The 19,071-nt window shown below is 49.9% G+C and overlaps 7 protein-coding genes across 7 annotated transcripts; 4 read left to right on the forward strand and 3 right to left on the reverse strand.

The window, feature by feature from the left end:
- Positions 1-52: 52 nt before the first annotated feature.
- Positions 53-771, reverse strand: HO173_011478 (uncharacterized protein; the record flags this gene model as incomplete). The annotated part of the gene is made up of 2 exons (XM_037313358.1): positions 53-406; positions 730-771. 2 exons carry the CDS (start codon positions 769-771, stop codon positions 53-55), a joined length of 396 nt encoding a protein of 131 aa, XP_037159815.1.
- A 2,628-nt stretch (positions 772-3,399) lies between these two features.
- Positions 3,400-4,198, forward strand: HO173_011479 (uncharacterized protein; the record flags this gene model as incomplete). The annotated part of the gene is made up of 2 exons (XM_037313359.1): positions 3,400-3,985; positions 4,044-4,198. 2 exons carry the CDS (start codon positions 3,400-3,402, stop codon positions 4,196-4,198), a joined length of 741 nt encoding a protein of 246 aa, XP_037159816.1.
- Positions 4,199-4,662: 464 nt separating this feature from the next.
- HO173_011480 (uncharacterized protein) lies at positions 4,663-8,559 on the reverse strand (the record flags this gene model as incomplete). Its single annotated transcript, XM_037313360.1, has 2 exons — positions 4,663-8,240; positions 8,292-8,559. The coding sequence occupies 2 exons, from the start codon at positions 8,557-8,559 to the stop codon at positions 4,663-4,665; spliced, it is 3,846 nt and encodes a 1,281-aa protein (XP_037159817.1).
- An 877-nt stretch (positions 8,560-9,436) lies between these two features.
- HO173_011481 (uncharacterized protein) lies at positions 9,437-10,684 on the forward strand (the record flags this gene model as incomplete). Its single annotated transcript, XM_037313361.1, has 1 exon — positions 9,437-10,684. The coding sequence occupies one exon, from the start codon at positions 9,437-9,439 to the stop codon at positions 10,682-10,684; it is 1,248 nt and encodes a 415-aa protein (XP_037159818.1).
- A 135-nt stretch (positions 10,685-10,819) lies between these two features.
- Positions 10,820-11,964, reverse strand: HO173_011482 (uncharacterized protein; the record flags this gene model as incomplete). The annotated part of the gene is made up of 3 exons (XM_037313362.1): positions 10,820-11,042; positions 11,094-11,806; positions 11,860-11,964. The coding sequence occupies 3 exons, from the start codon at positions 11,962-11,964 to the stop codon at positions 10,820-10,822; spliced, it is 1,041 nt and encodes a 346-aa protein (XP_037159819.1).
- Positions 11,965-12,174: 210 nt separating this feature from the next.
- On the forward strand, positions 12,175-14,349 carry HO173_011483 (uncharacterized protein; the record flags this gene model as incomplete). Its single annotated transcript, XM_037313363.1, has 1 exon — positions 12,175-14,349. The coding sequence occupies one exon, from the start codon at positions 12,175-12,177 to the stop codon at positions 14,347-14,349; it is 2,175 nt and encodes a 724-aa protein (XP_037159820.1).
- Positions 14,350-14,897: 548 nt separating this feature from the next.
- On the forward strand, positions 14,898-18,155 carry HO173_011484 (uncharacterized protein; the record flags this gene model as incomplete). The annotated part of the gene is made up of 1 exon (XM_037313364.1): positions 14,898-18,155. The coding sequence occupies one exon, from the start codon at positions 14,898-14,900 to the stop codon at positions 18,153-18,155; it is 3,258 nt and encodes a 1,085-aa protein (XP_037159821.1).
- Between the last annotated feature and the right edge of the window lie 916 nt (positions 18,156-19,071).

Raw genomic sequence — 19,071 nt, forward strand, 5'->3', positions numbered from 1 at the left:
ACGATGGGAGCCAATAATGCAGCGTTCCCGCGTGAGACCTCATGCTAGAAACCTATCGGCCTCCAGAAGAACCTTGTCCCCGAGGGGAGGACGGGCCGCCAGAAGCCGATGGCGTGCTGGAAGATGACCGTGCGCCATCGACTCGGGGTGCGTCGCCTTTGTAATGATTCCAGAATCTGGCAACGGCTTGTTGTGCCACAGCATTATTGTCATAACGGCTGCGGTAGTAAGTGAACACGGCGAACTCCTCCTTTCTCATCACATATGTCGAAGGTTGGGTTTGGATACGACGCCAGATATCCCCAATGTTTCTTTCAAGAGTTTGTGTAACGGCTGGAGGGATTTGCCCGTTCTGATTGGCTTTGGCTATCTCGAGAGCGTTTGCCACCGTTAGTTGATTCGAAGCCTGGCCACCCATTTTGTGGTGTCAACGTCGAACGAAAGGGCTAATCAGGATCAAGGGATGCCGACGCAGCTTGCTGAGGAGGAAGAAAGAGGAATACGTCGGAGGGTTGGTAAATGGGACGGATACGCGTTTTATATACGGGTTGAAGAACAAGGCGAGCACGAAGGGATGGATATGAGATGACCCACTAAATGCCCATCACACATCCAAGGCTTTAGACTCGCGTAGAAGCTTCGGATAATGGGAAAGCATATGGTGAGGCATGTAAGGCCCATGGAAGGTCAAACGGGTCGCATATGGTGGAAAAGGACGAAGAGACCTACTACAGTAGCCATTGGCAGACGCTCCACGGAAGCACGCTCCATACCTAGCAGAGCCTGATACAGCGGTCAGGCCCGTCTGACAGCCAGCAGGACGAGGTCCGTGCAGCGTCGACTGCAAGCAATTTAAATATGCAAGGTATGTGGGTATGGGGAAAGTGACTTGAGGCAAGTATAAGGTTGGGCACCTGAACCGTCCGGGAGATATTCTTTTTGGGAGTGCCCTGCATGATGCATGTGACAACGCTACCTGGCAGCTTAATGCCTTGGTCGGATAAAAGATTTCAAGGGGAAGAAATTGTCTCAGCTCTGTTAGGGTAGAGTGAGCAATGGTTTTTAGGGGAAGGGCAAAGTACGGCAAAGTATATATGAGGAATGCGAGCTTAGTCGAGTCCAATATGATTGCACATTGGTGGGTAGGCGCCGTTCTAGAGAGTTTTAGACTCACTCATGCCCTTGGAGTAGACTGGCAAAGGAGGCAAGGCAAGGCAAGGCAAGGTAAGGCAAGGCAAGGCAAGGCAAGGCGGATGTTAATCAGCACGGATTATGAGACGAGCTAAAGTAAGTAAGATACGGTAAAATAAAATACTTATCTCAAGCCATCCCCCACTTCAAGCCGTGGATGATTACTCGCGTCTTTTGCATACTTACACCATATACACCTTTTCCATTCTATTCCTCTTGTCAGTATCCCCTTAAATCAGACTTCAGGAAGCCAGAATTATAATTTGGCGGAGTGTCATGTGGAGGTTACGTGGAGACGTTTAAACCGTTGATGGTGAGGATAAGGCTTCTACTCGTTGTCGTTGGAGGTTGAATTTTTCCTCTTTCGCCGAAGAAACTCCACGTGCCGCCAATGGAGAAATTTGGCGCTATTGCGGGGTTTTCATTATCACATATCACATCCCTAAAGTAAGAACATCATCATTAAAGTACACACACCTATCACTCTTTACCCCCACCTCGAAAGCTCGATGTGATTCTACCCTCGAGTATCTCTGACTCTTTTATGGACCACTCTCGCACCAATCGCTGAATTCTCATCATGTCAAAACCCCTTCAACCAAATCATATCCCGGTTAGAATCAAATGATCGCTCCCAGCCTTTAGACTCTTCGCATGAAAGAATCATTTAGCCAAAGCTAATCACCGCTCACGCTCATTGTTTAAAATTTGCACACGGATTAGAGCCAGTCACCAGTAATCAGTATACAACACTCCTGGCTTGGCCTGACAGGCCTAAGCAGCGAGATGACCACGACCAAAGTTTAGCAGTGATAATGTTATTTTGAACGGTGTCGTTCATTTTACCCGTTGCGGAGGCCGCATGCATTATCGGCGTCGGAGGGATACGAGGGTAGTGGACATTGCCATATTGGATTTGCTGGAATTGAGGCTCAAGCAGTTGATATGTCGCTTTGTGTTGAATTGTCCCTCGGAAGTTCCCCTTATAGGAGAGGCTGCAGTTGATCACTGCCGTGGGGAGGCGTGGGGACAAACCTGACAGCATTAGCTTCAGCCACAAGGATGAACTCTACTCGGCTAGTCTGCAGACTGCTGCACCTTCCCCCCCACAGTCCTAAATGTCAGACTTGTGAGTAGAATATTAATACCTTACATGCACGTACTTTACTTTACTCTACTCTACTCTACTTTACTTTACGCTTTCGAGCGCCACCTCGGAATTGAGCTGGTGCCGATAGGTAAGGTATCTCAATCAATTAGGTACTGAATTTATGACAACCTCTATTCTTATTAGAAATTCACACTATACGTGGCACCAGAACTCCACCAGCTCTCCTCTCCAGAAGCGAACGCTACAATTTCATTATCCCTGAAAACCTTCTGAAAACTAAAAAAAAAAGTAAGAAAGCTTTTCCTTCAGCCATTTCTTTAAGGTACATCACTACTACTCACAACTTGCTGTGCCTCGATAATATTATCCATCGCAAGCATGGCCACTCATGGCTAGAGAAGTCTTACTTTGAAGCAGCACCAAACAAGCACCAAAAAAAGGACGTGGAGCTGAGGAGTAAGGCTACAGCTAAGAACAATGAACGAAACGCTTTGACCACATCGAATTCTCTTATCCGCTGGCGCTGGGAGACGTTAACAGCGGGCCTATGACTTTGCCAAAAAGCCATGCATGGTGCGAGGAGTCATTATTAGTACGGAGTACAGGTCACTATGCTATTCCTTGCATTGAACCGTAGTCTGGAATGCCGCTGGGAATTGGCGCTGGCACCCAAACGCACCTGCAGCATGCAAATCCAGGGTTGAAGAAAGGAACGAGCCTGATTGGGGTCTGTAACCCGAAGGGACAGGGGAGGAAAGATAGCCTGCCAGAAACGCTTTGTGGCGATTAACATGCAAGATAATGTAGGGTTGAAAATCCTCTACATGTATGATCTTCTGGCGGGTCGAAGCGCTCCCATTCCCGTCCACCAGGTCTTCGAAATGTCGACGATGCACGTGACTCAGCCTTATCGGCAACCGGCCATTCTACGGAGTAGAGCACTAACCTCGAAAAAGAATATCTCTTGGCATCAACCGCAGGCCGACACCGACACCTTGACGAAAAGATGACAGTGACTACATCAAGGACGAGCATCTTCACAGCATCCACACCCCCATAACAACAACAACAACAACAACAACAACCATCCACCAACCATGAAGCCATACCAGCTCCTCCGCACCTCCCCCTACCTCCGCACCGCCCTCCAACAAACCTTCACCACCGCATCCCGAACCCGGCCACCCCACCCTCCCCCCCTCATCAACACCCTAACCCGCACCGCCCCCCGCCGCCGCCCCCTCTTCAACCCCCTCACCCGCGCCCCGCCCCGCCGCCCCTACTCCACCGACCCGCCGAAACCCGCCCCCCCCCACTCCCCGACCGCCTCCCCGCCCTCCCTCTCCCTCTCGCAGCGCCTGCGGAAGCTGTCCCGCGAGTACGGCTGGTCGGCCTTCGGCGTCTACACGCTGCTCTCGGCGCTCGACTTCCCCTTCTGCTTCGCCGCCGTGCGCTACCTGGGCACGGACCGGATCGGACGCTACGAGCACGTGGTCGTCGAGCGGGTCAAGGGCGCGGTCCCGGAGTCGGTCCGGGAGGCGTGGCGGACGCGGACGCCGGCGGAGGGGACCGGGGTCGAGGGGTATGCGGCCGTGACGGGGGATGGTGGGGTGGGGGTTGGGGTCGCGGGGTATGACCACGGGGTGAAGGAGGCGGAGAAGAGGAACGAGAGCGAGAATGCTAGTGGGGTTTGCCCCGAGCCCGGTCATTATTGAAGACGTGGACTGACGAGCGCTGCTAGGTATCTGGACGCAATTGGCGCTGGCGTATGCGATCCATAAGAGTTTCATATTCATCAGGGTACCGCTCACGGTTGCTGTCACTCCCAAGGTCGTCAAGGTGCTCAGAGGATGGGGGTGGGATATAGGGAAGAGGAGACCGAAAGGGGCGAAATGATCAGGAAGTGTCACTCGTGTATATATCGAGATGGGAGGAAACACGGAGTGTATGATAAGGGAAGGGGACTGCTACTCATCTCAGTGATGTGCTGCTCGCCGGGAGATTATAGCCGAAGAGAGCCGGTCTAGCAATACAGCATACGATTAAGTCTCAATCAGTACAATACGCGAGAATAATATATGAGTCTGTCTGATTGCTATATGTCCATGTGAGAATCGCGCTATCAAGTTCTATAATGCTGCATCAGCATAAGATTGTCCTCGGACATCTCTTCCGATCGTATGTGCACCTCACGGACAGTGGTACACTCCCCAAGCTCCACCGCTCCACAAGCCGAGTGTTGACACTTTTGTTGGATAGGAAAACATCCCGTCGGGTATCTCTAGAAAAAGTGCCGTAAATGCGCCACGAAATATTGTACAGGTCTTGGGAACATCGCTCTTATCGACGGTTGTACATTGTCAAGGCACTGACTTCCTTGGCCTGCCCCGACCTCGAACAGCGGGGGCCTTGTTCATAGCCGTGCTCTCGAAGGCAGCAGGCATTGACTTTCTCGGTCTGCCGCCCTTCTTTTTCAAGGAAGATTCGACGATCGTGGGTGCACTTTTTGCCGCCCCAACGATTTTGATCTTCTTCCCCATAGAGAATATGGATTTCGGTGCAGCCAATAATTTGCCGTTCGGCTTCCGTGGTGAATCCTCGTCACTTGAAGTCGAAGAAGAGTCTGAATCAGAAGACTCCTCTTCCTGGTCCTCGTCGTTTGCCCACTGAAGAGCTTTTAGCTTGGCCTTGCGATTTTCTTCGGCGAGTTTCTGCGTAGAGCCCACGGGAACAGTATTCGATTCGGGTACTTCAACCGCAGCTTGCGTCCCTGACACTATTCCATCTGCGAATGAGACTCTTGATGGCTTAGGTGGCCTTGGAGCTTTGGTTGCGGACTGAGTCGGGGGGAGGGAAGATTCGAGATCATGATTGAGCTGGATTTCCGGTGCACTTGGGTGGTGGGCTGGCGGCTCTTGAGGTGGGGAAGACTTCCTTCTACTGGGAAGCTCGTCCGTTGTAAGAGATCGATCGCCTTCGCGTCGCTCGGCTAGATACTTGGGTAACGGCCGCGGCCCCTGAGGTTTGTTGACTGGCACGAACGAGATGGCTTCCTCTTGAACAACCTCCGAGTCACTGGAGGGCTCGGTATACTTTACCGAAGTCTTCCTTGTCTCTTTCGCCGGAGCTGAGGCTGTCGAGGATTTAGGAGCTTTCCGCTTTCGAGTTGAGAACTCCTCGTCCAGCTCCTCTCGTGTTCTTCTCTTCTTGGGTGGCGCAGTAGGCACCTCGGCGGGAGCGATCGAGGGCAAGTCTGACTGTAATATAACCGGCGCTTCTTTCCTGATGGCCTGGATCTCGTTCGTTGTTCTAGATTGTGGGTGAGTGGCACGGACGGTGGCTAATTTGGGTTTGGGGATTAGCAACTTGACTCGTAGGCTCTTTCCCGTGATTGATGCTTCAGTACGGATGTACCGATCACCTAGCTTTGCATCTTCAAGCATTTGCTCGAGCTGAGTAAGGTGAGGGGGCTGGGGATCGTTAGGTCGTGGTGGCAGTACAACGTCACTCTCCACTAGTTTCCCCACATTTTGTTTTGGCGTGTTCGGTTGCAGGTAATTGCTTGGTTGCTTTGAGGGTGAGGACTGAGACATGGTCGGATCTGGATACTCGTACGCAATCCCATTGCTTGTGAAACGCTGGCCTTGATTGTTTTGGTTGATCATGTTCGCCATTGGCGCCATGTGGTAAGGGCGTCGAGTTTCCGAGGTCATATCTCGTTGATTTTTTTCCCAGTCCATTTCGTCATCCGATGAAGATACACTGCTTGACCTATCTCGGCCTCTGATCTGGGCTCGATTGGACGATTGGACGCGGTTTGTGTCTGTGCCTCTCTCCATCGAATTTCCATTCATGTGCACACTGGGCTGATGCATACTAAGCATGGGGTCAATCGGGATACCAGGTTCCGTAGACTTGGTGCCAGAATCGAGGTGTTGGCTTTGACCGTTCACTCGAGTGGGTTCTTCTTCGTCCACATAGTTATCATTCAATGCCGGATCTCTGGCCTTGATTTGTTCCGCCTCGTCTTTTCGTCGACTTAGTCGTCTGTTGTCTTGTGGATGGTCATCTCCGGTCTTCTTGATCCATGTCCCATTCGAAACACTGAAATCAACAAGACTCTCGACGCTTCTTGGATCCGCGACTTTCCTCGTATCATGTCCAAGCATTGTACCACTGGGTTCGTATGGTTTGAACCCGGCAACTGTGCTACACTTTGCAACAGAACATATTTTGAGACAATGTGGACACTCCCAATTCGGATCTTCCATCACAGTCAATGGCATCAAGTCGAACCCACGGAATAGGCTGCCATAGCCGTAGTGACGATCGCATTTGGTGCAGGTCGCCAGCTTCCATCGGTATTCTGGGTGTTGCGAGACGTGATCTCTTGCATACTCCTTGCCAAGTTTGTCAAAATTGCGTTTCTTTGGCTTTTTAATATTCCCTTCGTCGTCTACTTCAATTTCGTCATCCGCTTTCTTGGGAACACCGACTTCTTGTAGATTTCTTTTCTCGAACGATGTCAGCGAGGGTAATGGATTTGCGGGATCACTCCAAGGTCGGATCTTCAATTGCTCTTGACAAACTTGAGCCAATGTCTTCTTACCCAAGTTCCTTCTCTCCACATCCAAAGGCTGAGGAGACTTATCACTTATACCATTTTCGAATTTAATGATCTGGTGTCTCCACTTGTCATGTTTCTGTACAAGCTCTTGCCAGGGAAATTGCTCCACCCATTTGTACTTCGATAGACAGCTGCAGCTGCGGCCCATGGCAAAACATTCCATGCAGATGTCATATGTATCTTCGTCCCCATTCTCCAAGGTTATGATACAGGTGGTACAAGTCAGAAATCGGTTGAAAATGTTACAACGACAGTATGAGCATGTGACGAAGCTCTCGTAGGGAAGATACTGACCTCGTTTCTCAGATGGAGAAACAGGAGCCAGCATTTCAGAGAGCAGGATTGTCGTATATAGAGCGAAGAGGCGCTTGAAGTCTTTCTGAAGCTGGCGTATCTTCGGACTATAGTCAATTTCCATTCGTGCGTGATGACTTGGTGCCAATTGTCTCTGCGTATCAGCCTGCTTCAGGAGATCTGAGTATTTTATCAAAGCAAAATAAACAATGGCTTTGTTCTTGTACTGCTCATCTCGGCAGACAATTCTTGCTCGCGGTAGTGCCTCGTGCATGGCCATTTCGAGGGTCTCAACTGTTGTTCGATTCCAAGCCACTTTCATAGTAACCGTTCCACGATTCCATACTTGATGTGGAGCTAACGGAGGAATGAGGACAAAGTCTCCAACTCTTTGGTCCACGATGTATGTTTTGAATGGTGCAGCTTTCCAGGCGTTTACTTGGGCAAAATGCGACTCTACCTCGATGTCATGGCCCAAGGTTGCTAACCAATACTCGGACACGGTGTGTCGGTCATTGGTTTCCGTCATAAACCATATCGATGAACCGGGTTTCGTAGGCTTGCCATGTCCATCTTTGAGGCCTGAAGTCTCCACCATCAGATTTTGTCCTAGGCTGGCACACATCTCTCGATGCGCAGGTGTGTATGTGCCCTCATGGCCGATATAGCACATCATGTTATCTGCTCTCATGGACGGAGGAAGACAGCTCATCAGGTCCCCAGCTCTGGCGACACCTAGCCCTTTCATATTGCCTGAATTGTGTTCCTCTATTGACCCTGGCCCGCCAAAATCACCAATGCTTTCATTGAGGTAGAAAACGCTTGGCGGAACCTGTTCCTGTAGCTTGTCGTGCCATATCTGAGGACAGTCAATGTCTTTCAGATATATTCTCTGACGATCGCGTTCCTTGTAATTTTGTCGGTTCCATTGGTCAGTGAGCTTCGACATGTTGTTGAGATAATGAGCAATTGAGAGGGTCATGTTCTGCTGCTTGCTCAGATTGCGTGCTTGTTCGACTATAAGGCAAAAATTAGGAGCTGAATGCTTCAGGTACTGATTACACTTACATTTTCTTCCACAGTTATCTTGCAGCCATTGAGTTGTGAAGGTCCACTCATCTAGGCGGTGTTGGAAACCTTCGACGACGAGGGGCTTTCCTCCAAGGATGACGTGCAGCAAGACCAATTTGTCAAAGGCTTCTAAGCCTTGGGCCTCGATCATTTCACATGATATTCTCGTTACGTACTCAAAGTTTGGAGTATCCTCAATTAGAGAGGCAAGATCGAGGTCTGGGGGAATGGGGTCGAAAGCCGCTGAAGGTCGTTGAGCAACCATATTGCTTGCGAAAGAGAGGGCCGGATTGAGTCTATGCGTATGTACGATAATTCGTCCCGCAAGTTGGAGGTGGCCAAGCAAGATTATAGGGTGATGGCACGACGGAAGAAGTTGGGCGGGGCGCTCAGTCGGCTCATCTCAACTGCAATACCCCACGCGCAGCACCTGGAATGAGACTTGCTGGGCCTCTCAGTGACAGAATGGGTACGGTAGTCTCGAAAACCAAGCTCCGAGGAATCTTGATCGTCGGCGGTCAGTTGGCTAGCTCGTAGTGTTTACGAATTGTATCAAAAGTTCAGAGTGAACTCGGCAGAGCTTCAATGTTCCTCCACGCGGCTAGAGCCTAAGGTAGCTAGCGTGCCAAGCCGAGACCAGTACAAGGTATCGATGTATTAAGGTAGAGAGTAAAAGGTACCTTCGCGCCTCGTGAGAGTGGTAGAGTCATCCTCTTGCTATCTCACAAGTGTTCGCTAAAACTGTCTGAGAACCCGTCTTCGTTCCCATCTTGAGACTGCCTCGTTGCCGTAGGTCAGAAGCACTAACAGTTTGCTGCTTCAAGCATTCAAATAATACTTTACTTCTTTGTTCCTTCGCCTCCAAAGCTTCTTCTTCAATCGAGATAGACGCGTATAAGATTTCGAGCGATTCTGCGGAGTACAGCACGAGATCTCTTAAGTAGAATGGGATGTAGAATGTAGGGTATCGGAGAGCTTCGTCTCTCTCCCAGTACTTTTGATCACTTCGAGTGCGCCCGCTTTCTATTGTTTCGCTGTGGACTCCAAAACATACAGAATCAAAAGAGCTGAACAGTCATTTCCTAACTCTTCGGCACCAGGCGAGGATGTTAGCTATGAGTGGGCGGTCCCACTTGAAGGCAATGAAGGGATGCTCCTCGCAACGTAGCATATTCGTTTCGAGCAGCCTAGGCATTTCACAACACTGCAGAAACAGACACCTGTGCTGCTCAACGTCTTGGACCACAGAGGTTACCTCTTCGACGCAAAGATTCCTTACGACCTTGGCGAGGCAGCGACGAGCCTATGCGGCTCTAGACCAGAAATTTGCTGGTTTACCACCAATACAGTATGCGGAGATTTCCAAAATGACTCGCAGTGAAGCTACACCTGCTGTACCTTCCTCTAAAACTGTGTTACCAATCTACGAAGCTCCTCAGACGGGTTTCATCTCTCACCTGCCTGGGACCTGGATACCATACGCGGAGTTAATGCGCCTCGACAAGCCAGCCGGAACATATTACCTCTTCTTTCCATGTCTCTTCTCAACGCTGCTAGCAGCCTCCTATACAGCGTCTGGCCTACTCCCCGTCTTAACCACTACGTTGTGCTTCTTCAGCGGCGCGCTGATAATGCGTGGTGCTGGTTGTACCATCAATGACCTCTGGGATCGCAACCTGGACCCTCACGTGGCCCGTACACGTCTTCGACCAATAGCTCGCGGTGCAGTCACGCCTTTCAAAGCTTTGATCTTCACCGGTTTTCAACTCTTAGCAGGTCTAGGCGTCCTTTTGCAGTTTCCGGCATCGTGCCTTTACTACGGCATACCCAGTCTCTTGCTGGTTGCCACATATCCTCTTGCTAAAAGAGTCACACACTATCCGCAATTTGTGCTGGGGCTGACCTTTTCCTGGGGTGCGTTTATGGGGTTCCCAGCCTTGGGAGTGGATCCGCTAGCGGACTCTGCGGTCCTCAAAACCATGGCGGCACTATATGCAAGTTGTGTTTCCTGGACCGTATCGTACGATATGATCTATGCCCATATGGACATCAAAGATGATGCCAAAGTGGGCATCAAAAGTATCGCATTACGACACGAGAAAGAGACGAAGGCTGTCTTGTCCGGCCTGGCAGTTGTGCAGGTCGGCTTGCTGGCCGCGGCTGGAACAGCAGCAGGTGTAGGTCCAGTCTTCTTCATAGGCAGCTGTGGCTCTGCAGCTGCTACGTTAGGCTTCATGATATGGAAAGTGAGGCTAAACGAAATAAGCAATTGTTGGTGGTGGTTCACAAACGGAGCATGGTTGACTGGAGGGGGAATTGCAGGTGGAATGCTTGCGGAATATGTGCTCAATTCCCCACAGAAGATAGAAGCGACAGAGTCTGACGGCTAGTTTTGCATGTCAAGTTGGTTATTGATACCAATTCTTCAGCCACTTCACACAGGGAAGACCGTATGCTATTCCGGTTCTTAGCCAGTTTTTATACTTCTATTGTCGCTCTTTGCATGCAATGCGTTATACGTAACATCATGATTCAGTCGCTCGGCCTCCTCCACCTCTTTGACTCCTTCCGCCTCGCTGCCCTCTCTGATTGCCTTCCGAGGCCGTCCCATTAGTTTGAGCGCCACCCAGACCATCCCCAGTCCCCATCGTCAACGCGGCTGTCGCTAGCCTGTTTGAGAGGTCGATCTGTGTGCGAATAGTGTTTGCGAGATATGAAACGACAAGGACGTCTTGAATGTGATTATTGCTGCAAGAGGTTAGTATGTGTAACAAGGTCGAAAATCGTGCTTAGACTTACAAATCCCGCTCGACGTCCTCCGGGTCTACCTTTGGCGCCAGCGCCAGAGCATCGAGTAGGAATTGACCAAGCGCACTCGATGGTGGAGCTTCCTCTTCTATGACAGCTTCAACGTACTTCGATACTCTCTCGAGCATTGCAAGGACCTCCTCAATAGCCTTTTCCAAAGATTCAATGTCCGTCAGGACATTTGCCGTTCTGTCGTTATTATCTTTTGCTCCCGAGATCAACTCCAGTCCACTCTTCTCCGCCTCTCCATATCGTATCTCGTGTGGCACTGGCGTGAAAGCTGCACTATCCGCTGCCCTCTCAGCTGTCACTCCGACAGGTGCAGAAATATACGTCCTAGCCTCGATCTCCTTTCCAGCATCCGTACTGATCGTCAGATGAACCGCAGGATGCGGCCACGTTCCGTCACCTTGCCCGCCGTAGAAGTTCTGAATGAGTGCCGAGAACGTATTGAGCTCTGCTGATGTAGCATACCATCCGACGAGCACTTCCTTAGGATTGGCTTTAAGGTGGAGTCCTAGCATCTGCTTTTGGTACTCCATGTCGACCTCGACCTGCTCTTGTGTTTCTGTGTGCCCAACTGCGAAGCAATTTCTGATCTCCACTTCTTGGCCATCTTCACTGCGCACGCCGAGCAGGGTTCCAATTACGCGTTCTTGGTCTGCGTTGCGGCGGAGCGAATGATCTAAAATGGAGAAGATTGCCTAGCATACGGTCAACTAGGAATTTCAACAACCGTGAGCCCTGCGACAAATACCTGAGGTTGTATTATGACATTCAAGGGAGCTGTGGTTGGCTGCGAGCCTACTGCTGCAGGACCTAAAGGTCTTGCAAGATGGAGGAAGGAGTCGGCTTCCACCATAATTTCTAGATTGACCGAGCGTGTGCGTCTTTGTGCTCCGACTTTGCGATTCCAACGGCCCTCTGATCGGTGTACTTTCACTTTGCGCGTAACTAAAAATTGTCAAATGAGGGCAGCTTTGCAACTGAAAGTTGTGGGAGACGAATTGTTAAATCTTGGCAGATTAGTAAGCTGGACATAAAAAGCGACCACAAAATCTTCGTTTTCTTCATGGCACTTTCTTCCGGCAACCGGTCAAAACCTCGTTGGGGAAGCGAAAGTCAACGTGGAGGAGATAGAAGTCGCGCTTTTCGAGGTCGCGGAAGGGGTAGAGGCAGCGATGGTCATGCAGCAAGAGCAGGGAGGAAGAATGCTTTCTATTCAACACGGGTCGAAGAACAGATTGGAGACGTTCCTGAAAATGACGTGGAGAGCTTTGAAGATGGGTCAGAAGAGCTTGAGATGGTTTCCAAATCTTCGAGTGACAGCGACAATGAAGATGTTCCGAAGGACGTCGTCAAACCATACAGCGCACTTCTACAATCCCTGAGCACGGATAGCGAGCCACCGCGAAAAAGACGCAAGGTCGAGAAGGTTGAAGTCTCTCTGGAGACTGAAGTACCAGAGAACGCACTAGATCGAGTTGATGAGCCCGAAGATGCCGAGGACCTTGGTGTTGATGGCGCTGAGGAATCAAATGATCTCGAAGACGACTATGATCCTTTCCTAAAGCACTTTGCACAAAATGAGGATACAGAACTGTCCCAGGAAATCCAGGATGTCAAAAATGATACTTGGGCAACCAGGATGTCTGACTCGACGCTTGAAGGAGGCTATTTTTTGAAAGTTCCCCAGGTCTCAAGTTCAGCCCTTGCCCACGGCTCGAGCATTGTCTCAGATACAGACGATCTTCAGCTGAAGCAAAAGCTACAGGGGCCGGCGAAGAAATTATTGCCATCTCTTGATAGAGTGACTGGGAGACTTGCGTCGTCTATCTTCAACTATAGAGATGTGCTCTTTCCCCAAAGGACTTTGAAGAATGCGGAGACGTTGCGAAAGCTGACATGTCTGCATGTATTGAATCACGTCTTCAAGACACGTGATAAAGTAATCAAAGATAATGCGCGTCTTGCGAAGGAAGATAGGGAAGACATAGAGTTCCGAGACCAAGGCTTCACCCGTCCCAAGGTGCTTGTGATCTTACCCACGAGGAATTCATGTGTCAAGTATATTGATACCATAATATCATTATGTGAACCCGAACAGCAGGAGAACAGGAAAAGGTTCCAGGACTCCTATGCTTCAGGGGACGATCATTTCTCTGAAGACAAGCCAGAAGACTTTCGGGAACTCTTCGCTGGCAACGACGACGACATGTTTAGGCTGGGTCTGAAATTCACTCGTAAGACGATCAAATTCTTCGCACAATTCTACAACTCGGATGTCATCTTTGCCAGTCCACTAGGGCTGCGTATGGCAATTGGAGCAGATGATCCAAAAAAACAGGACCATGACTTTCTCAGCTCCGTTGAAATCGTGGTGGCTGATCAGGCGGACGCGATGCTAATGCAAAATTGGGAGCATGTGGAGTACATCTTTGAGCATCTTAACCTTCAACCAAAGGAGGCCCACGGCTGTGACTTCAGCCGTGTGAGAGGTTGGTATCTCGATGGCCACGCCAAGTACCTCCGACAAACCATCTTGTCCTCCAGCTTCAATTTCCCGTCACTCAATAGGCTCTTCAGTCATCACATGCTCAACGTTGCTGGGAAGATGAAATATTTGAAGGAGGAGGACGGCGCCATGATTGACTTGGTTGTTTCTACGAGGCAGACCTTCTCGCGATTGGATGTCACGAGCCCTGTCACTGAACCAGATGACCGATTCAAATACTTTAGCACTGCCATCTTACCCTCCTTAATAAAACACTCGAAGCATGGTGCCGGAGCAGGCGAAGGAGTGCTGATATACCTTCCGTCTTATGCCGACTTTGTACGGGTCCGCAACTATCTGGCCAGCTCGTCAGATACACAGGATATCTCATTCGGCTCAATCTCTGAGTATACTACTGTCCGCGACGTTGCCCGAGCTCGTAGCCACTTCTTCTCCGGTAGGCACTCGGTACTGCTCTATACTGAGCGAGCTCATCATTTCAGACGCTACCATCTCAAAGGCGTCAAAAGAGTCATCATGTATGGGCTGCCAGAGAATCCAATCTTCTACAAGGAAATAGCTGGATTATATTTGCATTCTAGCATTTCATCGGCTAAGCTAAATGCTCGAGAAACAAGTGTAAGGACTTTATTCTCAAAACTAGATATACTCAAGCTGGAGCGAATCGTTGGCACTGGAAGACTCTTACCAATGCTCAGGGAAAAGGGAGGCGATACCTTTGACTTTGTTTGAGGCTTCTACTTGGGAATAGCATGAATATCCGCTGAGACACTTACCTTGGGTATGAGTCACGATAAACTGGTATGTTCGGAACGCCTTTTTGACCCTAGAGTCTGACGGTACAGGGAGCCCAAGAATTGTCCACTAGTTAGCTCAGGTTCACCCATAGGACGTGCATGTTACACCACAGTAGGAGATGCGTTTAGTGACAAATTGCTGTAAACTAGGGGAAGGATCCGAAAATAAATCTCTGTTTGGACATTCGGAAAATTCTTGATGGCAGCGAATGTCTTCATGCAGCTTGTTGGCTCTTCCATGTGGTATGTCAGGAAATCCTGCAATTCACTCCTTTTCGCTGCCCAAGTTCATGACTTTTTTCACCTCACCTGGCTTTGGTCCCACCAGGTTACTGGCATGCATAAAGCAATCATTAAACCGAATCCTCACTTTGACAACGTTCCGTCTTGCTACCCAAATTGATCACCTCCCGCCCATATACCCACTCTAATGGCTGTACTTGCTACCATTCTTTACTATGTAGCTCTATAGCACAGTACGCCATGACTACAATCGAATTATTGCAACGCTATCCACCCCACAAGGACTTCACGCAACATGATGAAGCCCCAGATACATTGAAAGCCTTCAACGGCAAGAAGCCTGACCGCACCATGCCAAACCCGGATTCTTCCCAATACTTTGACGCAAAAACCAAGCTCTTAAATGACATGCTTGACAGAGTGGTCAAAGATCTAGCCAACAGTCAGTCAGAACCCGCCTCCGAGTGGGAGGGTACTCTTTGGAGGCCTCCTCTGCGCCCGAGATCACGATCACCTGCCTACTCTGAAATCTCGGAGTCGTTCGAATCGCCTGGTCGGATCGAGTACTGCACCGACAATCTTCTGTCAACTCCAATTTCGCCAACGTCTGCCCAGTTCAAAGGCCCGGATGGATGGCCTATAGGCATCGAAGTTGCTATGAACGATTTTCATAGGGGGAGACTGAGTACTTCAGTCTTGCAAGAGAAAGAGCTTCCCAACCCCTTGATTCTGCGCAGTCAAAAGCAACGGACGCCTCGTTTTGGCGGCAATGGCAATCGAGGAGGGCAAGAGACCGCTAGTTGCGAGAGTGTACCTTCTGAACAACACGGCGACGGTCAACACCAACAGGAGCGTGAGGTTCTCAAGCCGCTTGCATTCCAAGAGCAGCAGAGTAATCGGCTTTTGCAACAGTACGGCGAAAGGCAAGATCACCTAGACAGTGTGAGCCCCAAGCCCCTCGCTGCCCTACAGCAGAGCTTCACACGTCCTCAGCAACCAAGTGACTGTCAATACCGACAGGAGAGTGTGGACCTCGACCATGCTGAAATGCAACAGCAGAGTGATGAGGAGAACCATTTGACTCTTTCTGCTCGGAAATATAGTGATAAGCAAAATTCACTTGGAAACGCTAGTTCGGAGTTTTATCCCGCTCTAGCACATGGCAAACTGCCAATCGGGCTGGGTTTTGAAAACGCGAGCCTCGAACTTTCTACTTTTCACTTTCACGGCGAAGAACAGGATGGGTTTTATGCGCAAATAGATGGTACACGTCTTCTCTATAAGGATAGCCCGCAGACAGCGCTAAGCAATTCACCACCTCGCTACAAAGTCACACATGAGGATGCACACCAAGCAGAACTACGCATCCACGTATTGGCCGACGCGCTCTATGAGAATCCTGATTCGTCGAAAGCATTAAGCCCATCTGAAAATATTGGGGTGGGGAGCATTGATCGTGAGATTGGCTGTCAGAACACATTCGAGGATAGTGAAAACGACACACTTCAGGGCATTGGGCCAGTGACATCCGAGGACAGTGAGGCCGATACTGACAGTAACATCGTGTTCTGGAAGACGTCAGGCCCACTCGAGGACATTCTCGAGGAAGACCCACTTACCAGCATTTTCACACTCGATCAAGACCAGCCTCAACACTTCGCTCCAGGGTCCACCGAACATCTCGATCTTCCAAAATTAATCGGGGCAGGCGAAAGACGCGACAGCATGCTCGCACTCCAACGGCCTCAGACCGAACCATCCACTCTATCGTTGAGTTCACCGCGTGTTCCGCCCGCATTGAAGTTGACGATCAGCCCTTCCAGCAAACCGCAATTTGAATCGACCAAGCCATCAAGGCACCGCCCTACTGACGGGAAGTCTTCCGAATCAATTCTATCGGCTACTACAATGGCGGAGTTAAAAGATGCTACTCGTGGAAAAGGACGTCTCTGTGCAGGTTCTTTGGCAGAAATGAGAAAGACCGCAGAGTCTCAACCGCATTTCCAGACCGGGCCTGATTCACCAAAAGACCAGTCTCAAGCGGAAATCCATCCATTGTTGCGGTCCAAATCATTCTTTCGTCCATCGTACCAGCCTAGCAGAATAATTGACGATTCCTCACTAAGATATGTTTTCGAAGACGATGACAGCGAAGGTCATGAAGCTGAAGTAGGGGACAGCTCCAGCCATCAGATTACCATTCAGCATCGTTCATTGTTCCAACCCAAAGCTCAAGATGCCGAGAGCGTTGTCACTCAGATATCCATGAAAGAACATCAATTACCGCAGCTCGGCAAGGTGACAGATGATACAGTACCGAGATATACATGCAATGATGATGACACGGAAGGTCATGAAGCTGAACATGGGGGGACCTTCACCTCTCACTGGTCCACTTTGAGGTCTTCAAACGACACCACGCTCGTACCGTCACTGAAAACCGCAAGCTGCCTACCCTCTACTTCGCCGTCACCAACGAGCCATCTTTCCGCTTCGGCGGATGGGTCGCCAGACGTGATGCCGTCCTCTATCTTGCAGCCCTCGATCTCGCCATCAACGACGGGCTACTACCTGAATTCGGCGATTGGATCGCCTGCAGCATACAACTCTTGGGCCTCAACTCCACAATTTCCTGGACGTGGTAATTCTTCTAGCACACCTTCATCAGCGGCTACCCTTCCTACCAGCACGATTCCGACCCCAAACGCATCTTTCAATAGCAGTTCATCTACTTCTCGCGGAATGACGATGACACCAAGCTCATCTTTTGGCCAATCCGTCGACAACGTACCTAATTCTGGTGGCATCACAATGACACCAAGCTCGTCTTTCAGTGATTTTACCGGTAACAGAAATTACCGACGCTCAGTCTCGGTTTCCAGTATGTTCGCTCGTTATCATAAGGCGCGCTGCCCCGACCTTCCAACTGCCGCGATGACCGACTCCATACTGTCTTCGAAAGAGTCCGCTGAAAGGGCAAACGATCCGTTCACATCCACCTGTGACACTTCTACGCCATTCTCTTTGAACCTGAAGACACCCAGCAAAGAAGACTTGGCGGTTACCCTAAATACAGGCGTTGACCAATTTCACACTCCCACCAAGCGCACCCCTGGTCGCTTTAGCCTACACAGGCGGAGTCTCAGCACTTCGGGACGTCCCAACCCGAACGAAGGCATTGAGCGCGCTCTTTCTACCATGGTTTTCATTCCTCAACGCTCTCGCCTTCACAAACGAAGCAACAGCATCTCCACGTCGATCGATACCACTGTAAGACCAGACGGCAGCGGTCTCGGACAGAGACGCAGTCTCAGCATAGCCACTACTGTCGAACAGAAATGGGAGATCGCTCCGCCGCCGACTCCCCTGGGACTGCGTGATGAATTCTCAATGCGGTACAGACCGGAACCCAATGAAGCCAATAATCATTACTCCACGCGTAAGGACGCCTTGCAGGGGATGAAGCACGGATTGAAGAAGGTTTTCGGTCGCAAGTGAGCTTGGAATGCATATTCTGGGGCCTAACAGCGTTGGAATAATGATAGGGATAGTCTGGTCTGACGGCATGTCCTTAGCTTGAGAGAGCTACACACTCAAAGTCAACGTCCAAATGTATGCAGCTGATGAGATAGAGCAGCAAAATAAAAGCAAATATCGAAATGTCCAGTCTATTATTCCATCTCGTATGTCCGTGCCGTCTCAGAGCCGTAGTACTATCATCTCACGGACTAACAGCCGGCCTATTACCATACTGACTGCAACATTCCATGATTTGCACTCAATATATCTATTGTATCTTCATTGCATGCGGCCCTCCTGCTCTAGAGACGTAAGACCAAAAGCCTTCTGAAGAAAAACACTAATACGGCGTTTCCCACCACTCTTCCGACCAAACACGAAGTGTACGAGTTCTTCCGCATAGCAGATCGAACTGCTTCTCGTCTCCTAGGCCAAGAAAACCAATCAAACACCTCGGCGAGTCTTCTAGACGTGGTTATCACCAAGGAACGCAGGAAAACCGGCGTCTCCAGAGAAAAGTTAGGTGGGAACATATCAAGAAAATGGAGGAAATGGTAAATGACGGGAATATTCGACAACGAGCTCTACCCTAAGGCGAGTTAGCAAGGAAAGCAGGTCTTATAGGGGATAAGCAGGTCGGTTTTCGATTTAAAGGGCGCGATGATCAGTTACGTAGAATAACGGCTAGATGTGGATCATCGACAGCCGTTTTAGACGTGTCTTGATCAGTCCATGCATGCCTTTTCACTCTGTCATCGTGCTGCTTTTTGAACTACCAGAGGCATTTTTCAAAATTATTGTCGGCCAGTCAGTGAAATAAGCTTGCTACCTGATTGATCCTTGGTTCGTCGCTCTATGATAAGTACAGGACATTGAAAACAAAGAAGGTATATAA

This window comes from Letharia columbiana (genome assembly GCF_014066305.1).
Source record: "Letharia columbiana isolate WasteWater2 chromosome Unknown Sc0000062_s0, whole genome shotgun sequence".
NCBI lineage: Eukaryota > Fungi > Ascomycota > Lecanoromycetes > Lecanorales > Parmeliaceae > Letharia > Letharia columbiana.